A 17,590-nucleotide genomic window follows, 5' to 3' on the forward strand; every position below is an offset into this window, starting at 1 on the left:
TACTTGCATGTGCGGAACTGCATGCAAGCTGCACCTTTCTCTTCTCTCCAAACAGATTACTGTCATCTTGGAAAGAGAAAGTCAGTGTCTTACTCTTGTTAAATGTAATGTGATGAAAATACACCCCTCTGTGATTTGAAAAGCTCCTTTTTTTGAGTAGAATAAACGTTTTGTAGTTGTGTTTTAACCAACAAATTAAAGATAATCCCTATTTAGTATTTTCACTGTTCGTTACATCATCATAAACTAAAGATGTCCAGCTGCAGCCCAGATTCCTTAAAAAATGTGTTTCTCTGAAGCAGGTCCTTATTTCGGCGTAATTAGCTGCCGTTGTTTATAAATTGTTTGGATCTTCTCTGTCATCCTGTTTTCTCTTTCTGTGAGGTATGGCAAACTTAAAGGATACTCCTTTAACACTTATTTCAACTGAGTGTTTTTAGTCTGTCTGACTGCCGTCTTTGCAAGCAGACTTCATGGCGCATCAAACCAGCAACTCAAAAAAACCTGTTTCCCGTCTTACTTCAAAAGTCTCAGACGCAGAGACGGGGTGTCAACCTTAAGGTATTTATCTTCATATCTGTGGCCAATTTTAACAGCTCTGAATAAGACAGCAAAAGCATGGTGCTTCAGCTTGATCCAATAAAAATACTGTGCCATTTTAATGCTACTTCACCCAATTAGCGAATTTAGAAGTAGCAATTATTCTGAGTATTACCTATAAGAAGAAAGCCATAACCTGAAACAACCAGCTTGTGCTATATTGCATATATGAATCTGTTGCTTTCAAATAATGCGTATGGAGCTGGCAGGTTGAACTTCATACAGGAAGTAGAGAAGAATCTCTCATTTTTAAGAGTCTATTAAAGCTAGCATAGCACCGCATGCATAGCGAGAGTCAAAAAAAAAAAAATCGTTGTGATTCTGTGTACTATAACCTAGTTGGCATTAATTTCTTCCTTTCTGGCTGCTGCTTTGACAACTGTTATGCCTCAAAGACACACCTTCTCAGGTTTCCTGGGAAGTCTCTCCTACACATGCAGAAGTTGAGGAACACACTGGAAAAACAATCAAGTATCGATGGGAGGGGAAAAAGGCGATAGCCAGGGAGCTTTATGAGAAACCGAGGGCTTGATTTCCTTTGGGTGGGAGCTGAGAGTGGCCAAGTGGAAGGTGTGTCCTTTTGATGTTGGGTGAAACCTGATGACAGAAGACGCCGGGGGGAGACCCATGTGCAGAAGCCATTAGAGCCCAGCGAGATGTCTCAGCCTTTGGCAGTGAAGAGGCAGTTGCAACTCCTGAATGTGCTCGGCCCAAACCGTCTGACCTCATACACGGTGAGGGGTGTGGAGCAGGAGAGGAGCAACTCGTCCTCCCATCCTGCCTCTTTCACAGTCAAAGCTAAACTGACTGTTTATGAAATGCTCTTTACCTGGCTCTCTTTCTCTCTCCGTCTAATCCAATTGTTTCACTGGGACTCTACTCTCCCTGGACTCTGTCCCCTCTTTCTTCTTCGTTTCCCTTTTGTCTGCCGATCTCTCCTATCCTCCTCCTTCTCCCTATACCTGCTGTCTCTATAGATTTCAACAGTGCAGCGCGTTCCTCTGTGCGAGGTCTGACCAGTAATTGAAAACAGTTCAAACTAAGAAATCTAACCCCTTTGAATGCCTCTGACTGTAGAAAAGGCACACTCCCTCTCTGAAAATAAAGCTCAACCGAGCACACATCTTTTGCAGGAAAAGGGTTCTGCAGTCGCTTGACAGTAAAATAATACATTTCAAAGCTGAGTTCATGTTGTCTGTTTTGCAGAACAGTGCAGAGAAGGGTTTTCTCCACGTCCTGTATCTCACTGTGAGTTCTGTTAACTAATTCTGTTCATCAACAAGAAAAAACTAAGAAGAAACTGTAGAAAGAAATCAGACCGCAGAAAGTCAAAATCAATAAGGCACAGGGCATTATTGTATAGAATGAGATACTCAAACTCAAAAATCCAATGCTTCTCCGATCTGTGATTGCAATGAACATTTGCACTTATAGTAACACTTGGTGATCTAATTTCCTAATCTATGAGACGTTAATGTAAAAAAAGAGGAAACCAAGAAAACAGCAATTCCTACACTGTGTTGGAATCTACGTAATTGATTGATTGATTGATTGATACAGCCCATCCAGCATAGTGGATTGAACATGTTGGCAGCCTCAAAGTAGGGCTACAACTAGTTGTTTTCTTTAGTAAATTTTTTGGTGTTTTTCATCTGTCCAAATTTGCTCATTTGTAATTATGATTGTTTATTTTATTAAATATTTTAAAACACCATCATTTGCATATAGCTAATTATATAATTCTAACAGTTAAATCACATATTTGTATTTCACTAATGTTCTAAAACAACTAAATTAAGAAGCAATTTTGTTCCAAGTACTTTTTTTGAATAATTTCTTGGATGACAACTTTCTACTTTTGGATGACTAAGTTTGTAAGAGTAAAAAAAAAATATTTAAGTGCTGCTACTTAAACCTGAGTATAAAACAAGACCCTAGACAGAGATGGGATGAAATAAGATAATAATTCATAGTTATTAAAGAGAAATCTGTGTTTATAAAAATATCTAAAAGTCTGACTCGAGTGAAGCTAAAATCAAGAATTTCCAACAATTTTATTATTTAGAAAACATGAGCCTTTCATAAATAAATACACATTAGTATAATTAAATATGCCAAAACAATAAACAGAACCAAGATCTAAACCATTTCCTCTTCACATTAGCTTTTATAGCTTCAGGGCAACAAAAACGGGTGCAACTCGAATTGCTGCAACTTCTCATTGTCATTACATCTTTTTGAGTCCATTTGACCCCACATTGTTATGCTTTAAACTGAGTTGAAACCACCAATACTTAAAAATCAGAATGCAGAAAGCAGAGCAGCAGCTTAAGTACTGCACAGCAGCCAACATTTTAATTCTAAAAGTACAGAAGGTTAAGTTAGAATTAACAGAGTATTAAACATTATGAAAAAGTTGGATATCAGTTGATTTACGTAAAGCACAAACACTGATTTCCTCTGTATGTGCTACACCTCAGAGACAGCTCAGCTTAGAGTAGAGAGAACATTCAAGTGGATGAGAGTGTTTATATTTTGGCATTCAAGCGCAGATTAAAAAATGATCTAAGAGAGCCCTGATGGTTTATAGATTAGATGTGCTGGCACAAGCTGAAAAAAGATGCAAATAAGTAAATCAGCTACTAGCTGTGTAATCATATAAATGAATTCAGCCACTGGAGCAAGATTTTCTCTGAAATTTACTCTTAAGAAGTGTCTACTGTGTTCTCATTATTGGATGCGGGAGTCAAAGCATGTCTTTGACATCAGCAGTCATAAGCTGCCAGGGACCCACTGGCCTCCCACAATCCCCTGCTCTAAAGTTGTCCTTATAAAAGGACTGATAAAAATATATAGTATGTCCTGATCTGGTCTCAAGTATAAGCTAATTGTTTCATCCATCCAGACATTTTCTTGCTCTTATCCGGGGCCGGGTCGCGGAGGCAGCAGTCTAAGCAAAGATGCCCAGACTTACCCCCAAGGCGACACCCGGCCAGCTCAGAGACATAGTCCCACCAGTGTGTCTAGGGCCTTCCACGAGGCCTCCTTCCAATGGGACATGCCTGGAACACCTCCTGAGGGAGGCGACCAGGAGGCATCCGAAAAAGATGCCCGAGCCACCTCAGCTGGCTCCTTTCGACGTGGAGGAGCAATGACTCTACTCCAAGCTCCTCCCAGGTAACTGAGCTCCTCACCTGATCTCTAAGAGTGTGCCCAGCCACCCTGCGAAGGAAACTCATTTCGGCCGCTTGTATTCGCGATCTTGTCCTTTCGGTCATTACCCAGTGATGCGGTCGCTGTATAGGACTGACGGTGAAGAGGGAGCTTAATCTGAGTTGAGTTTGAACTAGGTGCCTTAAATGTATAGAGGACAATATTTTATTTCAGGGTGATCATCTAAATAAGTGGCCCTCCTAATTGTCAATCACTCTGGTGATATGTTGACGTAAGGCCGTCCTATGTGCTTGCTCCGTTAGCTATCTTTTCCTGAGGATTCGCACTTTCAGGCGTATTTCAGACAGTCATTGAAGCTCACCTTTCTCACCACAGTTCTTTGAAAATGGCCGAGGGTCGTAACAGAAAAAGTGTCTATAATGTGTATGAGAAGAAAAGAGAGTCCTCAGAAGAGGCAGACATATCCCGGAATGCTTTGTGCGGTAGCTCTCCTCGCAAAGCATTATGGGATTTGCAGTCACAGCTGTCACCGCTCTATATAGTGATTGAGGGATTTAGGGGTTGTACTGAATGTTCAGACAAAGTAAGCTTGTATGAGCTATGAGAACAGCAACTTTAAAAAGGAGCGTGCACGAGTAGAAATGGGCTTTAAAGTTGAGAAGGCGGGTCTTTTAAAAAATTGGCAAAAATATTAAACAATAGCTTCAAGGGCATCCAAGGCTCCCAAGTCTCTGCTGGTTTATCTTAGCAGCAGCAGAAGAAGCAGCACAGAGTGATTACAATGTGCATCGGATCTTGCACGTATATTACAACAGCTATCATCTCCTAGCTGCTAAAAGTAGGGCGTTTATTTTCCAAGCCTTTTGCAGCTCACCTACATCAACCTATCAGCAGGTGAGGAGGGGATCTGTGAAACTTTGCTGTGTCTCTCTGAGGGAGACACCAGGCCTGCTGAGGCGTTCAGTGTCACTGTGGCGTTAAAACTAATTGGTGCTACAGAACCAGCATTTCCCAGGTTTTTTAGTTGGTTGAAAGCAAGCTAACACCTAACAGTGGAGGAGTAAAAAGATAAGAAAAGTTAAAGATTCACAAAAAAAAAAAAATTGATTTACCTAAAGGCTTTCAGTGACAGCCAGTGCATCCATGACACAGTTTCGGGCCCTGCTGTTGTCCCGCACTGGGTCACCCAGAAAACAGGGATTAGGTGAGACAGGATTCTGGAGCTCAGACAGGAGCAACGGGAAATCAATACCAGAACAGCCATCTGTCACCCTCTGAAACTAAGGAACCGCAGCAGAAGATCAGAGAATTCCCCCTGGGGAATCAGACCACTAGAGTGGGGAGAGAAGGCAGAGCGAACTGTAGGTGACCGCAGACGGTGCCGCAGATAGCATCACAGGGAGGAGAGAAAGGAGGCCTCTGATTGGTCAATTCTACTTCCGCTCTACACTATGTGTATTCCCTGTTAGGTACCCAATGGCAGAAACTCTGGCTGTAGTGCCGTACACAACGCCTGGCACACCTCGGAAACCATCCCAGATGCCGTACATGACACTAGTTTGTAGCTCTGCACGATGGTTTGTTGATTTGCAACACTCAGCCAGTTTCTCGGGAACACTCACGATTGAACTGTGTGTGTTCCAGCGTTGGATAAGGGGTTGTAGACAGCGAACAAGCTCGTCAAACCAACACATGGACACGGACAATCCCAGCTAGTTTGTGATTGTCCCTCTTCGGTTGTGGCATGAAATAACATAGCACAGACCACGCTTCAAAATTGGGCATAAATCAAAAATAACTGCGTCAAAACTGTGCCAAGCTCGCTGCGACACACTGCTGCGGGAGATGGGGAAAGAAGGCACCGTTTGCGCCGGAGGTAAAACAACGAAATAGTCCTTCTAGGGCTAGATTATTTTTTTAAAAGCCAAGTTTAATTCTCTTTACAGCATTCCCAATTCTTCCTTTGTCGACATTATTTCCTCTATCTTCTATATTTAATCAAAAAGCTCCTCTCTGCTGTGCTCCTTCACTGTAGCTCAAAGCCACATCTATTACCTGACTCGATTTCGCCACACAAATGTAAAAAAAGTTCTGATTTTTAAATTTCATTCGCAGATAAGGCAGCGATCGCCTGCCATAATTCTCCAATTTCGCCTCGCTCAGCTTCACTCTGCCTCAGATCCAGCCTCGACAAAGCTAACATATGAATCCTTCGCTCAGATGCAAATCCATTTTCGGTGCGAACATACTTTAATAAGGGCAACTCAAATTTTGTGTTTGTGCACAAACAGCACTATATGACTTTACTTAAATATATACAAACATACAAGAAAAAAATATGGCAGTTTGTTTGAAATTTTATGAAAAATATATCTTTTAAGGATGTATTTTGGCAATAATGTCAGAATTTCCAGAATTTTTGTTATATTGAGTTTTAACACAATTAAGGAACCTGAAGCATCATTTCTTTTTTACTTTTATATATATTTTATTATTGTATAAAAGAAGATTCTACACCAAATAAATGTTTTGTTGGTGTTACAGTTCTTAGAAAATCTAAAACATGGACAAAAATTTAATTAACATATCAGACAATAAAGAACAAAGGAAATCGCCATCGACCCATCAGTACATCTCTTCTTATATCTCAATATGCTACTTCTGTAATCATTACATAAAGGACCAAAAAAAAGCCACTATGTAGGCAACTGAAGATTTTATAACCTTCTATTTTAACACAGAAAATTGGCTTAGATGGATCATAATGTGTTGGATTACCCCTGAAATAATCCTGACTCGGCACTGATGTTTTATAGTTTCTGGGTTTTTGTCTGATTCGATAAAACTTATGTCTGAAACATCTCTTTCAAATCCAGATCAAATCTTTGTATTACCTTCCAGCTCCCAACTTTTCATCAGAAAATGACGAGCTGCTGATTACTGAGAGCAGAGGTTACCTGGGCAAGGAGGGAAACTGTCATCCACCAAATAGCCACTGATTATTTACTAGAATATTTTATGCAGAGAGAATAGCTAAGTTTAAAGGGATAATTAGGTCAAAGAATATAAAAAAAATAATAAATAAATACTATATTGTATACTATATACTATATTGTTTTGACATCTTTTACTGATGCAAATGTTTGACCTAAATCCCCAAATCCCCTTAAGGATTTTCTACAGCTATAAACTGACAAGATATCAGTGAGCCATAAACCCTAAAATCCAAATTTTAATAATAATGTCTGAGAGTCTATAACCAAATTCTATAGCTAAAAAAAAAAAAAAAAAGAAACCCCGATAGACTTCTGGAAACTCTATGTGTGTGGTTGCAGTCAGCCGGCGTGCCACGGTCCAACACATCTGCAGAGCAGCTGCAGAGAGCTGGTAGCAATTAATGCCGGGGAGAAAAGCGCAAGTCGTGTCTGAATCCATGCATATGGATGAATGTGTGTTCTAGATTCCGGTGGGAAACCATATGGCTTGGGAGTTCATTGGGAGTTGAAACCTGAGGAACCGTAGCGATAAAGCAGGAAACTTTGTAGTTTTAATGGGACATCGCTTGGTGACACCGAATCCAGCCCGTCACCTGGAAACCCTCTCTGACCCCGTGCCACCTCTCTTCAAAGAAAAATGGGCAGCTATAAAACTAGCGCCTACACAGGCGTGACCGGCAGCCTGTAGGTTCAGATTAACACTCCTCGTGTAAATTAGGGCCTGAGCAGAGTTAGGTGGAAGAGCCAGGCCCCACATTTCATCCAGTTAAATACTCAGAAAGCCTTGCAAAGTTACAAACCACAAGCCTGACTGTATTTTATTTGGATTCTATGTGATGGACCAGCGCAAAAGAAAACATAGTTTTTAATTTACTTTTGCATATAAAACTTAAATTGCAGCAAACATTCAACCCCACTTACTCTGATGCTCCTAAATACAATCCACTGCAACCTTTGATAAATAGAGTTCATTAGTGCACATTGACACACATTGATCACAAACTGAAGTGTGTCGGGAAAGAAAAGATCCCTGGATCCTTTCATGAATAGTTTTAATACTCCTGAATAGAGCACGTTTAAAAGTAGGAATCAAGGGCCACCGCTCCTTGCAAAAATCAGCCACCAACCGGTCACTACCAGTGTGAATGATTAATACAACATAAAGGAGTGCATTTCTTTTTTTAATGTCAGCATGAATCAGAAAATGTAACATTAGTGACAGATTCATAAAAACCCCATGAAATAATTTCAACTTAAGCTGCAGCTAATGGTGGTTATAAAGAGTCATGGTGGCTTAATAAAAGTACATGCATGAAGAAAATATAAAAACACTGCATGCTTTTTTGCTCAACTCCAACACTGTGCTACTTTATCAGATGTAATATGATTATTTTTGGTTATGCAATGTGAGGCAGTTCAATAAACATGAAAACTTCCATTTAGTTGCCAAAAATGATGATCAGGCTAACCTGTATTATTCTCCATACGTCCCAAAACCTATTCATGTCAGTCCTTATTTCCTACATTTGCATATGTGTATTATTGTAATATTTTGAGAAAAAAAAAGGCAAGCACACCCTCTTCCTTAAAAGGAAACATCCAATCTGTTGCCCTTTTATTTTCCAGCACATATATTTCCAATTCTACGAGGTTCACTCGCTGGTGCACAGGGAAAACTGGCTCATCATCCTAAAGTATATTCAGCTTTTATCCGAGCACATTAAGAGGAAATGTTCCATTTACGTGTAAATGACTGTAATGTTAATAAGCTCCGATGTGCGTTCAAAGAGAGAAAACAATCCAGTGAAAATAACACCCACAGCTACGAGTCAATACTGCTGTATTCATTAGAGCTACACCATAAACGAAGCTCTTCTGTAATTCTTTTCCCTTCGCCTTGTTTGCTCCTCTTCACATGATATAGTCCACGTTTAAATGAAGCTACACCTCAGGTGATGATATCCTCTTCATAAAACCTAGAAGTCTAACATGACCTGTGGTATATTGAAGGTAAGAGTAAAAGTAAATCCATAATATATGAGAGGATGAGTCAAAAAGTCACGTTTCAACCTTTTAAAAGTGGTTTCTGCCATTGATTATAACTTCAGAGTACCTCCACCAGATGAACTCTACACTAAAAGTCCCCAAACATCTGCAGTCTGTATCTGCTGCTACGATCTCTGCTGTAATGACTTGGCACAGATCATACTGCAGCCTTATAAAACTATCAAGCAGAATGGTGAGTAAAGCTGAGCGGCGCGAGCCAAATGGCTCCAAAAAACCAACGCAACCAAGCAAATCATTTATAGAACTCCCAAACGCTGAAGAAATGACTATTATAAATGACTGTAAAGCAACACAACATAAGCAAACGTGATACTGAACATCATTTCTGATTTTTGTCGTTATGCCTAGTTTGTAGGTCTTGGCTGGGGCTGAAGGGAAATCTATCAGAGTCTGGAGTAACGCAAACATCTCTAATTGTGATTCCAGATAAACTCCTTTATGATGTGAAGGCTTCGTCTGTAAGAGGAAAAAAAGGTGCAAACACGATACGTCGGTAATTTAGCAGAACTTGGCCAAACTTTCACTGAGGATGGAGAAATATGAGGACCACCTGCCCCCTCCGGGGAGGACACAGTAACATTTTGAATCTAATTCAAACTCATAATCCTGATTTCTAGTTCAGAAACACATCCGACAGACAAAAAAGGGGAATTACATTTAGCAGGTGCTTGCTGAGTTTTAATGCTACTGGTGGTCCTAATGAGGCAGTGGCTCATGGGTTTTATATCATGTCATGTCTCTCCTCCATCTTTTCTCCTGGATTTTGCTCTGGCCTTTGGAAAAATGTGAGCTGGTGCTGCAGAAACACTAAAAACTATTTGAAACAAGTTAATAATTTACCCAAACACATACAGACTTAAATGGCAAAAGACATTTTGCAAGTTTTTACTGAAAAATATCTAAAAAATAGCCTTTTTATTTAATCCTTTATGAGTAAAATATTGTTTGATTAGCAGACTGACACCTCAGTAGTTAATCTAGCTAATGCATCTATAGCTGTGTTTCCATTCAACTGAAATTTGGATTTAAAGCAAATGTAAAAGTTTGAGAAAAAACAAGAAATCCCCTCTAGCTGGCGTACTTTTATTCAAATTTTGCTAATGTCTATTAAGCGGTCCCAATGCAATACTTTAAAACACACATTAGAAAAATCTAATGGAAATGCACCATATAAACCTGTAGAATATTTATCCCAGAATGTTTTTCGGGTTAGAAGTTCCCGCACTGTGGATGTGACGTCAAGAGCGGCCATGTTGAACGGGTCCAATCTATCAAGCGAACCGTTATATTCTAAAAGGATTTTGTTGGTACTCAGAAGTGACAGGCATCCAGCTTAACTCAGACTCAAAGGGAAACTCCAAGTAAGGTAAAAACGTAAAAAAATAAAAACCCTGTCCAGTACGAGCACGCGCTACGAGAACAAGCAGAAGTGTGCTGCAGTTCTGTGTGTTGGCCACTGGTGGCAGTATCATCAAAAAACAAAACAATAAAAAAAAAAAAAAGATAATAAAGAAACATTTACATTGAGGACTTTAGGAAAAACAATGATTTATGAGTGCAATTCAATACTGATATATATTTTTTCTGAACTATCCACTCTGATTCTGAATGATTTCAGTTTTCTTATTCTAACATCAGAAGCACAAAAACAAAGTGCCAAAGAGATACTTCTTTATTGTTGATAATTTCAAAACTCAAAAAGGTGCGTCATCTGGTGTATATATATATATATATATATATATATATATATATATATTTATTAGGGGTAGAACTGTTCAAAAAAATTTCGTGGTCACGGTTTTCGGTTCGGTATATGTTGATTGTTACCCCGAACTCCCATAAAAATTTATGAAAAAATCCCCAAAAATTAATGAATTGTAATTATTTTTAATGATTCGCGGAAACCCTGGATCATTTCCACATGTTTTGCTGCTTTGAATTTAATCATCTCGTGCATGCTTTCTACGATCTCCAAGGAACTCAGAGCGGAGCGGACCGGAGCCACAGCAGAGGCTGTAGGCTTTGCTTTGAGCAGCCGGTCTGGAGCGCAGCGGGGCGGAGCGCTGACAGAGTATGTGGGATTTCGGGGTTAGCATGTCATGTTGGTCATGTTGCAGTTAGCATAAACAAAACGTGTTGCACAATGCTTGCACACTGTTTTTATCCACCCCTTTCTTTCCGCCGTCATCGTAGATCACTCTAAATGCAAAGCGGTCCCATACAGCAGACCTATAAAGTGCTGCTGGCGCGTCTTCCAACTCCTTTTCTTTCCCACTTCCCATACCCACACAATTCTCCACAACAACTGATTTTTTTCTGCTGCACCCAGCTACGCTGCTTCGTTTCTTCTTCTTCTTGTTTACTACTGGTGGTTTGCTTTGGTCGCAGTACTGCCACCTTCTGCTTTGGAGTGTAAACGCTTCGCCTATGAGAAAAAGGAGCAGCGCATGAACCGAACGACGGTTCGGACGGTTTTCATAAACCGTTCCATCCCTAATATATATATATTATTTTTTTTTTTCAACTGCCTATCATAAAGAAGGGCTGATCAACCAATTCAGACATTTGGCCAATTGAATTGGTTCAGTTTGCTGTTTAAATATGTTTCACTGAAAAGTTGAGAAGTTAAAACTAGAGAATGATCAGAATTCAGAAAAAAATATTGACAACGTGAAAAATAGGAAACACTTTCTGCTTCAATTTATCCTCATTGTTTCAGCTGTTGTGACTGATTTGAAAACACGTCGCTGTTTATAGCTTTATAATCTCTCCCTCTAATGGAAGCACGATGCTAGTTTGAAACAGTTTTTAATCACCGTCTCTATGACTTCCTGAACTCATAACAGGCTGATGATTGCTGAACATTGTCTCCGTCTAAATGTTTCCTCTTAGAGCCTAATAAATCACCCCGTGATCCTCATCACCTCATCAGACCCACTGAAGTCAACAGACATCATGTGAAAGACACCGGAAGAGACTTTAAGCCAATGTGAAAAATTGAAAAACACAAACACAGATTGGGCTTTGAGTCTAATTTCCTTTGAAGGTTTCCACACTTAGAGGTTTTGTCTTAAAGTTAGATTTATCTTTTTAAATGAAAACCTTGGTGTCTGGAGGAGAAATGACAAAAAGAGAGCTGTCCATGCCTCCATTCCACAAGCCTTCCTTTCAGCCCCTAAACCGTATCTATTTATATCTGCAGAAGAAAAAAAACACTCTCTTATAAAGCAAAGTCACAACTTCTCCACTCTGGTAAAAAACACAGGACAAGCTTTGTGCTGGCTTAGGGTTAAAACTAAATTCACCCACAAGTGGGTAAATGTTTGGACTCATTCACTGGGTCGAAAGCCTTCCTCTGTTCGTGGTTTGCACTTCGTCTTGGTTAGATTTCCACTTGATCCAAATTTCTGATCATTGAGGCCCTGGATAACCTAGAGAGAGCTCCTTCAGACAGGAAAGCTTCTTGTTTTAGTAGCTTTTACCGTTTTTATTCATTTGTATTAATAAAAACCAACCAAAAATCTCTAACCAATAAGAGGAGGTTGATATTACCGGCCTCCACTCTGCACCCTCTACACAAATGATAAATCAGAAGCAGACTGACAGAGAAGATCCCACCCTCTGGGTATTTATGCAAACCTGCAAGCTCTAAACGATTCTTTATTCACCTCCAGTCGGCAGAATCTCAAACCTCAAGCAGTCACACCGTTCAAATACTGCTGCATTAAATTTCTTGTGCTTGTTTCAGGCAATAACTGATGTATTTTTCAGCAGAAAAGTCAAGCAGGAGAAGTATAACTTGAGGCGTGTGGAGCTGTTTTGGTCTGCAAAGAGTGACGGCTATCATCACTAAATACATCCAGAGCTATAGTAAAAGGAAAACAGCTGCGAGGTTTAAACACCACTAATGTGAGGAAAAGCCTCGGGTTTGTTTTGCCTCCATTTACCTTGAAGACGAACATCTCTCTCCTCAGAATGGCCACGGTGTTGAAGCCTCCGTCGCAGATGTCAGGTATGGAGTTAGGGTGGGACGGCCGGTCTCCAGGGGGGAGCCTCGGGGGTCGCGTCTGCCTGTCTGGTTTGCGGGGGTCCGATGGAGGATGGGAGCGTTGAGGGGGTGCCGTGGGCAAAGGCCTGGTGGGCTGGGGGTTCCGATCAGGAGGCCCTGGAGGAAGTTGGAGAAAATAAATCTCACCGCTTCTAATCTGCAGCATGTTGATTTACAAGCAAACCACTTTATAAACAAGCTGTGAGGCGGGGACGTGGTGTAACACATCACACCTAAAGAAAACATGTTCTCATGGCATTAAGTCTTAACAATCCTCCATCTGTTAGTAGCAACAAAAAATATAGCTCTGGCTACATTTATGTGATGCGTAAGACGTTTTACAATAATTAGATTGTTTGGCAAAATTTCCAGCATTTTGTTTTTTTGAAAATAAAGTTTAATTTGTAAAAGCTTGTTTAAATAAATGTTAAAGCTTTTGAAATGTATCCTAAACTTTTTTTCCCCATGAAAATCAGAAAATATCTTGTATTCAAAACACGTTACTGTAAAAAGAGTAACAAAGAACACTGGTGAATACTGTTAATTAATCTTATATGTTTTCCCCTCAGACTATAATTTAATTACAACAAAATAAAAACTAATAAAAAACTTTTAAACATAAAAGGGGCCAGGTGGCTCCAAGGACCTGCAGAGGGAAAACAGGCCAACCATTTTTAAAAAGTAAGGCCTGTAGTGTTTACCAGTTTTACTATACAGGGTTCCTACAGCATAAGGCAAGTTAAATTCAAGACTTTTTAAGACTTCTTAATGCCAATTGAAATACAAATTTAAGACCAAATTCACAAGAAACACAAGAAAAAACTGCTTGCGACAACTTAACCCAAAGGTTTATTTTAACATAAACCACTGCACTAATGTTTCAAATTTTGAAAAGCTTCCCATACAGGAAGAAAGCTAAAAACACACAAATGACAGATATATTTAACAATTATTTAACTGAATTCACAAACTTTGTTTTAGCAGGGAACAAAACAAAGTCTTTTTTGCAGCTATTTTTCTTTGTATCGTTTTCTTAGTATGTTTGATTTGGTGATAAGTGGAGGCGTTGCAGAGACAAGGGTGGAACTAAACTGAGAAATACCGGCTGTTTCTCTGTAACTCGATTTGGAAGCTTTGTGTTTCGCGCTTCGCATGTGCGACTCCACTGCCTTAATTCCCATCGTTCCGAGCTTGAATGACTTCTTGAACAAAATACACTGAGCCTCATGTATGTTCCCTGGTTTTAGCCATGGAGAAAACCCTGGCTGGAGCCAATTTTCATTACATTTACACTTGCTCATATTTTCCAGACAAATAGTAAATGGCGCATCTCCCAAATGTCCCGGCCACAACAACGCTTTTGTTGGTTCCGCTATCGGGACGGAACCAATAATGGCGAGCCGTTATATTTTTTTTTTTATTAAAAAAAAAAAAGGTCAATTTTAACTTTTTATTTAGATTACAAAAATAAATCATAATAAAAATAATCCTATTTATGATGTTTTAAAAATTAAGACCTACGAAAGACTGATTTAAGACATTTTAATACCAATTAGTTTGAAGAATTCAATGCCTTTTAAGACTTTTTAAGGACCCGCGGGAACCCTGCTATAGGTTTGTTAGTTATTTAATGAATATAATAGTTTTTTCCACTCACACTGGACAACAATTTACGTTTTTTATGGAAACACTTACTACAAAGGATAAATATATATATAATATAATGTAATGCAAGTTCTTTGGTATGATGAAGGACCTATAAAGCTGTGGACTTTGCCAATTTAAAAATACCAGGACATAAAAACCCAGTAGCCTATATAAGATAACTGAAAACCTTTCATTTCTGCAGGGTAATGATTTAAAATATATGGTCACATCAACATAGAAAAGGTTCACCTGACAAAATGGAAGAGAACCTAAAGATTAAAATGGTATTTTATGCCTTTAAACAGGATTTCCATTGTCTCACTGAATAAATATATGTATATACTCTCCCACTTTCAGAGCCGTATGAGAAATAAAAATGTTTGCCAGACATCATTACAATGGGCCCTGCCATTATACGCTGCAGACACCACGCAGGTCCCTCTATTTCACAATTAAAATCTATTGTTTAACCAGTTTTCTGAAACTTTCCGCTTCAGGAGAACATTCTCTATGTTAGTTAAAGATGAGGAAACATTACTTTTTCTTTGTTGGATGCCTTGACACGGCTGAGTGCCATTCAATTTTGATGAGCTGGGAGAGAAGGAGGGCAATGCGTTCATGGGAAAAACAGAGCGAGGAGAAGGAGACGGAGGGAGAGCAAACAAGTGGGTCGTCCGGATGAATAATTGAGCAAATGATGACGCGTGAATAACACACTCTGTAACTGTGAGGATATGAGTTGCCATGTGTCGGCTGGAGTGACATGGAGTGCCATGTGTTGATGCAGGAATAGATAGTCGTAATATCAAAGGTTCAGGTCAGAGGCAGCTTTATTGGTAGAGGTGCTTCGCACAGATGAGGAATTTCACTGCTCTTAGTAAAGATATTTTAGATGTTTTTTATTTAAGTAAACATGTATGTTTGTATGTATATAGAGATTTTTTCTTTCATTATTAGTTTTTTTTTTTTTTGCAAAAGAGGGGAACATGGTTAAATAGTGCAAATATCCATGTCACTAACCGATCCGTCTTGGAAGTACTTGGGTGTACGCAACCAGATATACATCCGGGTTTCATAATTAATAATGTAATTATGGTACTAAAATCCTTAAATCACTGAAGAATGCTAACACACATCTTAATTTTTTTAAAAATAACTTTTCTGAGATTAAGATTTTTCACCAATTTTGATGCTTTTTACATTTTCTCCATTAAAGTGCTTGTCTGTTTATATGCAATTTAGTTGCTTCTTTCTTTAGGTTACGCACCATATACCATAATGTTAAAGCGAAAGGAAAACATAAAACTCAAAAAGACTAGATTTATGTTTAAGTTCGAAGCCGAAAAAGTTAGTTCCTGGAAGTAGAGTAGTATTACATTTCCTGTCAAGATCTAGCACAGAAGATTGATAAAACAGAGGATTTTAAGGAATTAATTTATTTATTAACCTTTAACACATTAGTTTAGTACGCTTACTATTTTTTTTGAGGAGGGAAAAAAGCAATTTAGTTCTTTTTTGTTTTTTTACAAAGAAATTCAAGAGCGACCCGGATGTATATCTGGTAGCCAATGTGCAAAAGAACTGAAGGTACGGATCGTGCTTGCAGGATGGATTAGGTAGTGACAATCCATGGTATCAATCTATAGTCTTCAGAGAAACAGCCTTGGGGACCTTACAGTACATATCTACACCAATAACATCTAGGATGTTTGATGCTCTTTTCATTAATCTACAGCTGGTTGGAGGAAACATCAGACCAGATGAGGGGGGGTTCGCCGGAAGCCTCTGTTATCTTTAGCTGGTTTAGCTCTAGGTTGATCTTAGTGCACAGCCATTCCATCTGTCTGTATGGAAAGTTCTCATCTTGGATCAGACAAGTTTAGGTGGTGTTGCCAACAAACTTATAGATGGATCGACTGAGGTGGAATCGTTTGAGTAGGGAGAAAAGAAGAGTGGGAAGAGAACAAAGCCTTGAGGTACACCACTGATGGTTGTTGTTAGGAAGAAGATGATGTTGATCATGAAGGCGGATGAGGTTCTGATGGAGAGTGCCTGGGCTAAAAAGGTGTTTCAGGACAAGCTGAGGTCAACAAGGAGCTTCAGGTGGAAGTTAAAGCCTGAACTGACTGCAAGAAAACTGCAGGGAGGCCTTTTTAGTCACTTGAAGCAGAGGTTTTCAACACTGGTCATCAAGCCCCACTGTTCAGCATGTTTTAGGTGTTCCCTAACCTCCACACTCCCGACTTAAATGAATTGGTAATCAACAGGCTTCTACAGCCCCTGGAGGCTTCCGAAGAAGAAATACAATCATTAGATTGAGGTTTGGTGAAAGAGAGATGCATCTAAAACATGATGGTGAGCCCTAAAGACCAGGACCTCTGGCTCGACTGATTTCATGACTGCAGAAATCAGGGTGACAGGTCAGTGGTCATTTAACCCCATGATGTGTTTGCGACAATAACAACCCCCAACACTTTGTCCTGAAAACACATGGAAAATGAGTAGGGTCGTATTTTACAAACTCACCTTAAAGACAACCAAAGAGGACACTATAAAACGTCTTGAATAAGTCCATGAATACAGAGCCATAAACTGATTAAAACATATAAATAAATAAAAAAAAAACATGAATTTAGCTGGATTTATGTTGTTCCTAGTCTGCCAAACTCATCAGCATGATAGTGATTCTATCCAATGACTGAGTCAAATCCACTGAAACACATCCCCAGATTAGTGGAGCCAAAGTACTGTGCAGTCATGGAAGCACGACGAGATTCAGGGGCTGATAGACATGTTGACAAACTCGCAAATATGCACACACAGCAACATGTTGGCGTAGAGCGGTGGTGACCGGGTTGATTCACAGTCCACACATGAAAACAGAAAACAGGACTCTGATCAGTGAACTCAGAGAGCTTGTTGACCGATTACACAGGCAATCTGAATTCTATGTATTTGAGAAACTAAATAGACAAAAAAAAAAAAAACATGAATGACACAATTTGGATCAAAGCAAATTGCTGGAGAATTAAAAAAATAAAAAGGAAATATATATATA

At 39.3% G+C, this 17,590-nt stretch overlaps 1 protein-coding gene across 2 annotated transcripts in view; it reads right to left on the reverse strand.

The window, feature by feature from the left end:
- Positions 1–17,590, reverse strand: part of mmp16 (matrix metallopeptidase 16) — a 96,723-nt gene that overhangs the window by 13,294 nt on the left and 65,839 nt on the right. For both annotated transcript variants that reach the window (XM_015391257.1, XM_015391258.1), the window contains one exon: positions 12,785–13,002. In XM_015391257.1, the coding sequence (XP_015246743.1) occupies positions 12,785–13,002 (218 nt within the window). The remainder of the gene's footprint in view (positions 1–12,784; positions 13,003–17,590) is intronic.

Source organism: Cyprinodon variegatus, unplaced genomic scaffold, assembly GCF_000732505.1.
Source record: "Cyprinodon variegatus isolate N-32 unplaced genomic scaffold, C_variegatus-1.0 Scaffold533, whole genome shotgun sequence".
Taxonomy (NCBI): Eukaryota; Metazoa; Chordata; class Actinopteri; order Cyprinodontiformes; family Cyprinodontidae; genus Cyprinodon; species Cyprinodon variegatus.